The 11,346-nt window shown below is 37.7% G+C and overlaps 1 protein-coding gene across 1 annotated transcript; it reads left to right on the top strand.

Annotated features, from left to right (window-relative positions):
• Positions 1-2,684: 2,684 nt before the first annotated feature.
• Positions 2,685-9,540, top strand: LOC145778851 (alpha-scruin-like). Its single transcript, XM_082590436.1, has 6 exons — positions 2,685-2,887; positions 4,065-4,223; positions 4,874-5,038; positions 6,541-6,685; positions 8,979-9,137; positions 9,518-9,540. The coding sequence occupies exons 1-6, from the start codon at positions 2,698-2,700 to the stop codon at positions 9,528-9,530; spliced, it is 831 nt and encodes a 276-aa protein (XP_082446562.1). The 5' UTR covers positions 2,685-2,697; the 3' UTR covers positions 9,531-9,540.
• The last annotated feature ends 1,806 nt before the right edge of the window (positions 9,541-11,346 follow it).

Below are 11,346 nucleotides of genomic sequence, written 5' to 3' on the forward strand. Positions count from 1 at the left end.
AGAACTGCAGCCATCCGACAACGTTCAAGCTCATGGAGAGAAAAGCATGTTTGAGATATTTTCTCTGTTCTTTACTGATGACATGTTCTCTTTACTCGTTAAGCAAACAAACTTATATGCAAGGAGAGACAAGAATAGGATAAACTTCAAAGTTGATGAGGCCGATATGAGAAAATTTATTGGTTTACTAATTATCAGTGGGTTACCACAGTCTTCCATCAGAAAATGACTATTGGTGCACAGCAGATGACATGGAGGCACCAATAGTTTCTAAGACCATGAGCAGAGACCGTTTCCGCAATATAAAAACGTACTTGCACCTGGCTGACAATCATAATCTAGCTCAGTCTAAAATGGCCAAGGTACTGCCGCTGTTAGACCTGCTAAGGTCAAATTGTCAACAATTTGGTACATTTCACCAATTACTAAGCATTGGCGAATCGATGGTTCCTTATCGAGGTCTACACAGTGCAAAACAATACATGAAAGGAAAGCCAGTAAAATTTAATTGCAAGTTATGGATGTTGTGTAGCTCCGATGGTTATCCCTACAATTTCGAAATCTACTGCGGTAAAGATGAAAGAAGAACTAAACCTTTGGGAGCACACGTAGTTGAGACAATGATGTCATGTGTTGCCAACAAAGATCAACATCTTACATTTTTTGACAACTTTTTCACAAGCCATCAACTACTTACTGATCTTGCTAGAGAAAATATCAGAGCATGTGGTACAATTAGAGAGAACAGGACCGATTCCTGTCCTCTCTCCAGTAAGAAAACCTTCCAGAAAAAACCTAGAGGAGAATTTGATTACCGATCAGACGGCTCTGTAATTTGTGCCAGATGGAACGATAATTGTGCTGTTACTGTTGCAAGCAATTACTACGGTGTAGCACCAACTCAAACAGTTCAAGGAAGAGTGAAACACGAAAAGAAAAAATCAGTGACACAACCATTTCTGATTGCAGTGTACATTGTACAATCAGAGAATGGGGGTGTAGATATATGTGACAGGTTGCTATCTTCTTACCAGCCACGATTTCGATCGAAAAAATGGTGGTGGAATCTTTTTGCCCATATTATCACCCTTTCAATTGTAGCTGCCTTCCGTTTTTATAATCACGTAAATCAATGTTCTGAAAACCACCTTCAGTTCAGGCGCGAGATTGCTCTTTCATTGGTGAAAGTGGAGAAACCTAAGCGTCGACTTGGGGAACCTACTGCACCTTCGTCTGCAACCGTGCGATTCGACTCGTTGAATCATTTTCTTGTATCATCTTCACAAGGAAGATGTGTAGTGTGTATGAAAAATACAAGGTTGCAATGCACAAAATGCGAAAAACGGATGCATAAGTTATGCAGTGACGCATAGGCTACCACCAAAAATAAAGTTAGTGGCACTTGGGTAGAAAGTAGCCTGCATGTGTTTGTGGATCTCTGAAACGTGTGTACGTTAGTTTATTGACTTTTTCAATGCTACTGCATGGATAAAAGTAAGCTACCCAAGTTTACGTCGTATTCAAATAAACGATACGATACTTTTGGTACCTTTCCATGCCAACGTTCCCATTTTGGGAACATAATAAAAAAACAAACAAAGCAATAAAAATTTTAATTTTTTTTCATAAAATTTTCTTGGTTAGACTAAAAACTACAATATACAAAAAAATCACAAACAAATAACAAGGTAGTCTTCGCCGCCTGTAAAGGGTTAATCTTATAGCTGCCCTTAAAATATTGGAGAAATATCGGTATGATATAATAGTAAGCTAAGATATACTGTATCTTTAGAACTTTTAGTAGAATTCGTAGCTACTACTGTGTAGTGTGCTGACAGGAATCTCGACGTAAACGCTTGTATTATGATCCACTGTACTATGATTCTTACCCAGTGCAGTAAGTAGGACCTTTCAATTTGCAGTTTTGTCACAAAAGAAGGAGTCAGTCTGGGGTGTATCAACCAAATTTACAAGACTCGATAGAATAAGTCAGCTAGGGGTGCATAACTTCGGCATCATAGGCAGTACGCCACCTAAGAAACCTTAAAAAATCTGCGTTATAGTTTAAATATATTTTAAGCTGCACTGTTGGAATGATAACTTTTGTTGTTTAGATGTAACCTATTCATAATCTACCTAGTTAGTTGTATTCATAGCCTACAGAGTTGAAAAACACCGCTCACCTTCGCCCAGAGTGTAATAAATTGGGTGGGTGTAGTTGCTGAAGGAAAGGCGGCCGAGAGAAAGGAACTGGCCACTCTACTCTCGTTGGTGCCGAAGGCTTAGTACAATGAAAACCTTATTTTCTCATCTCCTGATGGTTGGATCAAATACGGGACTCGCTACCATAGCCTATACTTTCATTTGCTTTTATAAAAAACAATTGAAAGATAAAATGTGTTTCTGTCGATCTAACTCGTGCAAGATCAACATACTCAGCATAAGTAAGTTCAAGTAGTTGACGTGCACTAAAAGCTTTGAGTATTGTTTACAAATGAAATATTATCATTATTATGTTACAACTTTTGTCTTAGAAGCAAAATAGTTGAAATGCCTGGTGAATCCAACCAAAAATTAAAGAGCTCAAAATGTAGATACTAAACTTATGTTCACCAAACATTTCGAAAACTAAACTGTCTTCTTCATCTTCAGTGCTTTTGTCTGTTTGTTGAATGTGAGCAGGATTACATCAATGGAATGATGAGTCTAGTATGCCATGAGGAGTTCTTGTACGCGATTGGAATTTGTGTAAACGGTGAAGCCACAGCCAAGATGTACAGAATTTTATTGGCACATCTGAAAACTGAAAATGGAGTGAAAGCACACTGGGATTTCTTCGTGATGTTGCCAAGCAGCCGACCCTACCATACTTCTATTTCAAAAGACGGTAAGTTAATTATTATTATTATTATTATTTATTTGCATCTGACACAAAGTCCATAGAATTCAAATTTTTAACAACCATCACACAAAATATCAGACCATCACAACACCATGCAGGCTTCATCAAACAACATACAAAATACTGTTGCAGTGAATATAAAATGTAGAATTGAAATAGTAATCAGAAGACAAGACATTGGGTACACACGGGGTACACACGGGGTACACACGGGGTACACACGGGGTACACACGCACGGGGTACACACGCACGGGGTACACACGCACGGGGTACACACGCACGGGGTACACACGCACGGGGTACACACGCACGGGGTACACACGCACGGGGTACACACGCACGGGGTACACACGCACGGGGTACACACGCACGGGGTACACACGCACGGGGTACACACGCACGGGGTACACACGCACGGGGTACACACGCACGGGGTACACACGCACGGGGTACACACGCACGTGGTACACACGCACGTGGTACACACGCACGTGGTACACACGCACGTGGTACACACGCACGTGGTACACACGCACGTGGTACACACGCACGTGGTACACACGCACGTGGTACACACGCACGTGGTACACACGCACGTGGTACACACGCACGTGGTACACACGCACGTGGTACACACGACCTACACACGTGGTACACACGACCTACACACGTGGTACACACGACCTACACACGTGGTACACACGACCTACACACGTGGTACACACGACCTACACACGTGGTACACACGACCTACACACGTGGTACACACGACCTACACACGTGGTACACACGACCTACACACGTGGTACACACGACCTACACACGTGGTACACACGACCTACACACGTGGTACACACGACCTACACACGTGGTACACACGACCTACACACGTGGTACACACGACCTACACATGTGGTACACACGACCTACACATGTGGTACACACGACCTACACACGTGGTACACACGACCTACACACGTGGTACACACATACATTTTTACAGTGCTTACATTTTTAAAGTGCTTACATTTTTAAAGTGCTTACATTTTTAAAGTGCTTACATTTTTAAAGTGCTTAGATTATTTTGTAACCAATGCAGAGACATTAAATGCCTTGTTTCGTTTTCCACGTTATCGATGAGTTTTCTTGGTTGTTTTATAGGAAAAATCATGATTTTGGGCGGGGGCTATGAGTCCCACAACTGGCAGAATATTAAGATTGCAATCCCACCAAAAATCCAAAAAAGTATGCCCAATAAATGGACAACGTTTACCAAATTAAAAACGCCCAGAAAAAAGCACTGCGTTGTAGACAGCCAAGGTAAGTAACTTTTATTGTGGATCTCGATTTCAAGTTTTCCAGCTAACCGTTTCCGTTCTTGCGAATGTTCGTCCTTACAACAAACAATGGCTTGCAGTTTTTTGCTTTTACTTCTAGTCTTTGTCTTGACTTTGTTGTATTTGGCACGTATTCGTTTTGTTGTGATATTCAGCGATAACATAAATTAAAGCAAATTGAACTAGTTTTCACATACGCTAGTTACAAATTATTTATAAAACTTGTTATAATTAATACTAAAAACATATTAATTTGAAACATTTCGAATATTGTATAAATATTTCAAAATTAAAAATGCTATTCACAAACGTGTAAACAAGTATAATCGATCGCGCTGACAAAGTCATAATAAGAGGACACGTTCACACAAGCGATAGCACAGCCAGATTGAGTGGAGGAATTACAACGCTCTTTTTGTAGCATTTATGACGTCACGATAATTGGACAAAGCGTACAAAAGTGTCAGATCACGTGATATAAACCAATTTCGTACCTAATGGAAACTAAGTTTGTACTGAAAGTTTGATACGGCCCCGAATCGTCATTCAAAGCTTTGATTCAGCTCGTCGCTTAAAAGATTGCGTGCACCAAAATAGAAAAAATCTACAGTCGCCTCATTCACTTGTTTTCAGATGGTCTCATTGTACTTGGTGGAGAAGACAAAGACGGCAATAAACTAACGACCGTTGAATACTTGATGGACGAAGAAGACGCAGACTGGGAGTACCTTTCATCAATGAATCACGCAAGATCGAATTTTGTAGCTTTGTATCATAAGGATTACATTTATGTTATAGGTAACATGTTGGAGACAAATAGCAGGCTACAAACCTTCGTCACAAACTAAATCAATGAAATCCTCTCTGTGGTTGGGGAAAAGTATTTAAAACTTGTCAATTTTAAACTAAATCATTTTCAGAAATCCACTTTCATTTAATGATTTAATGAGTTTGTTCAACCATAAACAGATGAAACCAAGCATCCACACGGCATTTAACATAATATATTAAACTAAACATAAACTATCTACGAACGTTTTCGGCCATACACAATACACATGTTAGCCCTTTTCAAGAAACGAAAAAATAACTGATTTTACATCTACATTGAAATAAATAGTAATTGATCTTCACACTCAATTGAAAACGAAATACATAAGAAGGAAACGGCAAAGCAGAGGAGAAAGGCACATCACATGGCGGTTAATTCCGCGAGGCAAACACGCACCATATGATGAATTAAGAAAAGATGTTATTTTCAGCTTAAATCTGGGACTCCCTCCTGCTTGTGTTCAAATGTCGTGTACAAGTTCACTTGTTCGCACGACGCGAACTGTACATACATTGGTATGTCCACACGGCATTTCGCCACTAGAGTGAGGGAGCACTAAGGTTTAACTAATTTGAACAGAAGAAGTGCCATCAAAGACCATATATTCGATTGTCAATCATGTTTAAACAGCAAACCATCCTTGAAATTTTTTAGAGTTTTGCGTAAATGTTTCACCGAATTTGACACTAAATTCTACGAGGCTTTGCTAATAAAATCATGCAATCCTAACCTCAATACGCAGTTGTTTGCCGCAGGTGCTTCTTATTTGCTTAACGTCTTTTCTTAATTCATCATATGATCCGTGTTTGTCTCGCGGAATTAACCGCCATGTGATGTGCCTTTCTCCTCTGCTTTGCCGTTTCATTCTTATGCATTTCGTTTTCAATTTAGTGTGAAGGTCAGTTGCTATTTATTTTAATGTAGATGTAAAATCAGTTATTTTTTCGTTACTTGAAAAGGGTAACATGTGTATGGCCGAAAACGTTCGTAGATAGTTTATGTTTAGTTTAATATATTATGTTAAATGCCGTGTGGTCGCTTGGTTTCATCTGTTTATGGTTGAAGAAAATCACCTCTTTACCAAAATTGTATTAATGAGTTTGGTCAAATAAAACCTATGTCGTGGACAAAAAAAAACGTTGTTGGCTATAAGTAGCCTAGGCATATATGAAAAGAAAAAAAAAGGGTAAAACATGTTAAATTTTCTAGGCACAAGCCCTTCAGACCTCATACCAAACTATTTGCTACTTCTGACCTCAACTTTTAAATTGTTTTTTTTTTTTTCGTCGAAATTGTGGAGACCTGCAAATTTATTTTGTATTCTCTACTATTTCAGGCTGATATGTTTTGCTAGTTTAAAAAGTTTTACCGCAGGCAATGCTTCAAATTTGTTTTGAGACAAAATTTTAAAACGTTTTCAAGAAAACAGAAGAACAATTACCGAGTTAATAAACAACAATTTTTATAGGTGGATGTGAAGCACAAAGCAGTCGGCGCATAACTATGGAGTACTTGGATCGTAACACCCGTTGCTGGCAAAATTTGGCGCAGTATTCTCACACAGCTAGAATAACAGGATTCATTTGGGAAAATCGTATTTGCATGCTTGGGGGGTAAGATAAACTACCTACCTCTATTTCTATCCATCAGTTTAGTTTCTTTTCATTTCTGACCAACACAATAAAAACAATAGCCTATATGCCAAACAAAGAAGAGGTCTAGGAAAAAGTAGAAGCAACAACACGCGGACGTTAGAAACTGCTTGATTCTAAAACAATCAGTTTAAAATGTGGCATAGTCGCAACACCTCAGAAGAACTTAAAGTTTGGAAAACGAAGAGAACAGAGAGTTAGTAAAACTTTCATTTTTTAGTAGAAATAACAAAAATACTCAGTTGCCATGTTGATTAGCGTTGGTCAAGTTTGCTGATGGAATTGGGAGATGCGTTTAGCTCATCATAAAGAAGAGCAAGATAGGTTAAGCAGCCCAAATAAAGAAATCCATCATGGGCAAAGCCATTTCAAACCTTCTTATTTCAAATTTGGTCGGGCAACTCATTGTGTTATGAGATTTTCCAGTTTTTTGCTTTCGTTTTGAACGCATAACAAAATGAAATTGCTTGGATTTACCAGTAGACTTGAAAAATGTTTCAAAATGCCAAATCGATCCAAAGTAGGCTATTCCTGTTTCAAATGTAGGTCTACTATTTCATTCTTATGCATTCTTATGTATTTCATACAATGACAAATTATTTTTTTACCAAGTTTAGAGTTTTAACACAAGTGCCAGCATTCGTTGAACTAAAATGATTCCAGACTACCTCCAACTAAATCACCCCAAAATAAAGACTTATGCAGAGTAATTTATGAAGCTTTCCCCACCGAAATGAGCTTTTTTCAATAGGCCTACGTAGAATAGCATAAGTACGGTAGCCTACCTGTAGCCTACATGGAAAACATAAAAACTAATCCGTGAAATGGAGTATAAGAACATTGTAAAGTTAAAATAAAAACTTTGTAACTTAAAGGGATATTCAGTTCAGTTCAGTTCAGTTGTTTTTATTTCTGACCACCATATCAAAACAATACACGTCAGCATAGCAAAGGTCGAGAAAAGGGTAGATGCGATGGTACACGTTCTTTGTGTTTAACATGCTATAGTACCACAAAACGATTTTCATTAAAATTTTGCCCCATTGCGGTCTGATCAGCATTACGCGCGTGCTTTTGTCAGAGCTTTTAAAACAGGAACGGGCGTGAGCAGCGAAGTGTGCGACTGTACAGTCTGCCTCACTATAGACTAGCAATCAGCTGATCACGCAATAGTTGTTACTGCGGGCGATTTAACTGTAGGCTGTGTATGTATGTATGTACATCAAAACATCAGACAGTTTGCTCAAAACATCAGATCTGATGTTAAAACATCAAATGTGGTAACGTGGCTTTTGTTATTGCTATCGATAGTGACGTATTCTCGAGCAGTGTTTGCACTTTTTGGTCATTTTGAAAAAATTAAAAATAAATGAAACATTGGATTTTGGGCCTAAACTGAACATTCAAAAATACATTTCAAAACGAATTACCGAAAAAAAAATGTTTTCAATAGCACTGGCAAGGCCCAAAATTCAATGTTTTATTTTTTTTTATTTTTTTTTTAAAATGACCAAAAAGGTGCAAACACTGCTCGAGAATACGTCACTATAGACAGCAATAACAAAAACCACGTTAACAGTAACATCAGATCTGATGTTTTGAGCAAATTGTCTGTTGTTTTGATGTTGAAACCTGCTGTTTTGATGTACATACATACATAGCCTACAGTTAAATCGCACGCAGTAACAACTATTGCGCGATCCACTGATTGCTCGCCTACAGTGACGTAGACTGTACAGTCGCACGCTTCGCTGCTCACGCCTATTGTCGTTCTGAAAGCTCTGACAAAAGCGGGCGCGGAATGCTGATCAGACCGCAATGGGGCAAAATTTTTATTGAAAATCGTTTTATGGTAGCATGTTAAACACAAAGAATGTGGAAAATCGCCAAGTCAGGTTTTTCCTTTAGTATGACTTTAACAATTTAAAAACTTAGATAACTTTTCTGTAGGGTGGCAATTGACTAGTATGGTTGTTTTGTTGTCTCCCTGTCAGTATGAGAACTTGTACCACTTTTGCAGTGGATATATAACGTGCACATTTCGACCATGTACTGTTCCAGTTTCTGGCAAATACACCATTTATTGAAGATTCAGTATTTTATTTTGTAATTGTATGTAGTTTGGCAATTGTTGACATCATGATAATGAAGCCACGATCATGTGGCTTTGTAGTTTATTGTAACTGAATGGATTTGATTTTGACGCTTTTGGTTGCACTGATAAAATAATTAGGCACATTACACTTGTTTTTAGGGACCCACACACGTTTAGTCTTGTACGAGATGCAAATGCAAAATCTACAGTAAAGTTTCCAGATTGCAACATTTGGAAATGGGGAGCACGTCCAACCTTTAGTTTGCCAAGGATTACATTGAAATCTTCACAAGTTCATGTTATTTATATGACACGAAAGTAAATGAAATGTTTGGCTTCAAATTTTCTAAAACGTTATTGCTTGTGCTTTGTCCTTCGTCTAACTAAAATAAGCGAAAAAAGTTGAATCTATGTCGTGAAAAGCTGAAAGCAGATTTTTTAAAAGTTACTCTATTTTCTTTGTAAGATTTAATTTCGCTTTCGATTGGTGATGGAAATTGAAACGGTGGCTTTCACAAAAACTGACAAGAACAAACACTTCCATTTGTAGGTGAACTTTCAGAGCGCAATACAGAGAACAAAAAGTAATTTAAAAAAAGTTTGCAAAAAAATTTTATTCATCGTTTTGTGTTAAGCCAGAGCCAACGTCGACCTTGTTTGATGACTCCGGCAAAATCAAAATCTTTTTTATTCAACAGACCTGCCACATAAACTAGCCTGAAGATACTCGGAATGTTATCACATTGTATGTATCTACAGTTTTGCGGATTGGGCAAGTTTTACAGCGATGTAGAGCAGTATACTATTGTTGCTTGCTACTGTAATAGTCCACTGTATTTATTTCGTCAACCTGCCGTTGTAAAAAATTGAAAGTCAACGCTACGCTGTTTAACACATTGTAAATTGTAGGTTGATAGACACAAAAAGAGAGATTTTGACTAATACAAACGTACAAACATCTTACAAGAGTAAAATTTTTCATGCGTTTTTTTAGTGTTTAAGTATTTCTTTTGCATTCACTTTGATTTGATTTTGTGCTTTCATTTGCAGCTGTCATTTCATATTTGTTGCAATGATGTAAAAACGTCAAATCAACTGGGTTATGTTTGAAACACTTATATTTCATCAACCCAACAATCGTGCAGCGTGATTGAAATAGTTTGTAGATTTGGAAAGGAAAACTCAAACTTGTATGGCACTTGCCAAAATGTTCAACATATTTAGTTTTTGAAATCCTTGTCAGCTTGACCATGCACACATATATTCGATATTTCTTGCAGATACCGTAATAATTTTTAAGACAAACAGTGCAATCACATCAGGCCTATATAAAGTGGAGGCCAACAAAGTTTGGAGTAGGTTGTTCCATCACAAGCACGTAGCCTACGTTACTCTTTTTTTCAATAGCTTTCAATTGATGCTATCTAAGAATGTTAATTTTGTTTATGTTACTTTTCGTGCATTTGTATTCCGTGTTTATATTAATTCTTATTGTGTGTTCAAATTAAAACTTCCATCTCTTTGCAATGTTTAGCCTGAGTGAACAGATCTTCGTGAAAAAGCATGAAAAGTCTTGACAAGTTCACACTTGTTGACAATGGTGGAAGCACAGCATTGTCACCCAGAAATTAGTCAGTCCAAACTTTGGGAGATAGTTTACTGTAGGCTACAAAAAAAGTACATTAGAATACAGCACAAACTATTGAACTGTTATCTCACCTGTGCTGTGTGGTCTATACTACTCTACATCAATTGAATGAGGTTGACAGTAAAACGAAATCTAATCGAATGACCGAGTCAACAAGAGCAAAAGACAAATATATATATACACGACTTTTTAATTTTTGTGGTTGCAGTGACAAAGGCTAAACCACATCAGCTGTCGTTTACACTTTAGGCAAGGTCAAAAGTTTTAAAACTCAAATTTTTCTCGGGCCAAGTAAAATTGTCAAATGAACTGCCGCCATCGCAATATCCAACAACGGCAGGCAGATGAACACAAACGTTTAAGCAACTATGGTTTAATGTACCCTGTGGTAAATAACGAGTGAAAAGTTGTAGTGAAGATAACAAATATTTTAATTTTAGAAAATAGCTCAGAATTTTAGGTAGTGGCTTGTACCACCAGTGCACCACCATTAGTGCATATAAACAATTCGAGGTAGCTAAGCCTATTTCCACAACAATTTTAAAAAAAACATCGATTGAGTTTACTTTTGTTTTGAATTGTCGGTTATTACAGTTGCGCGTTTTTTTTTATTAGATTTTGGAGAGTTGTAGCACATTGTCAATCATAATAGCGGGGAAAATTCAGCTTTTATGTGGAAATTGTTTTCTAGTGTTATATTGAAGCTAGTTTAACTTGACTGACAGGGTAGCCTACTGGTAAAAAGGCCCAACATTCACTGGAATTCTGAGTAAGCAGCATGAGAGTGTTATTGGTGCATAGTGTGCTTTTTTAGTCTTCTAACACTGTTCCTACTTTCGGGAAATAAAACTTAAAACTCTATTGGTGCAAACTTTCACC

Source organism: Aplidium turbinatum, chromosome 10, assembly GCF_918807975.1.
Source record: "Aplidium turbinatum chromosome 10, kaAplTurb1.1, whole genome shotgun sequence".
Lineage (NCBI taxonomy): Eukaryota > Metazoa > Chordata > Ascidiacea > Aplousobranchia > Polyclinidae > Aplidium > Aplidium turbinatum.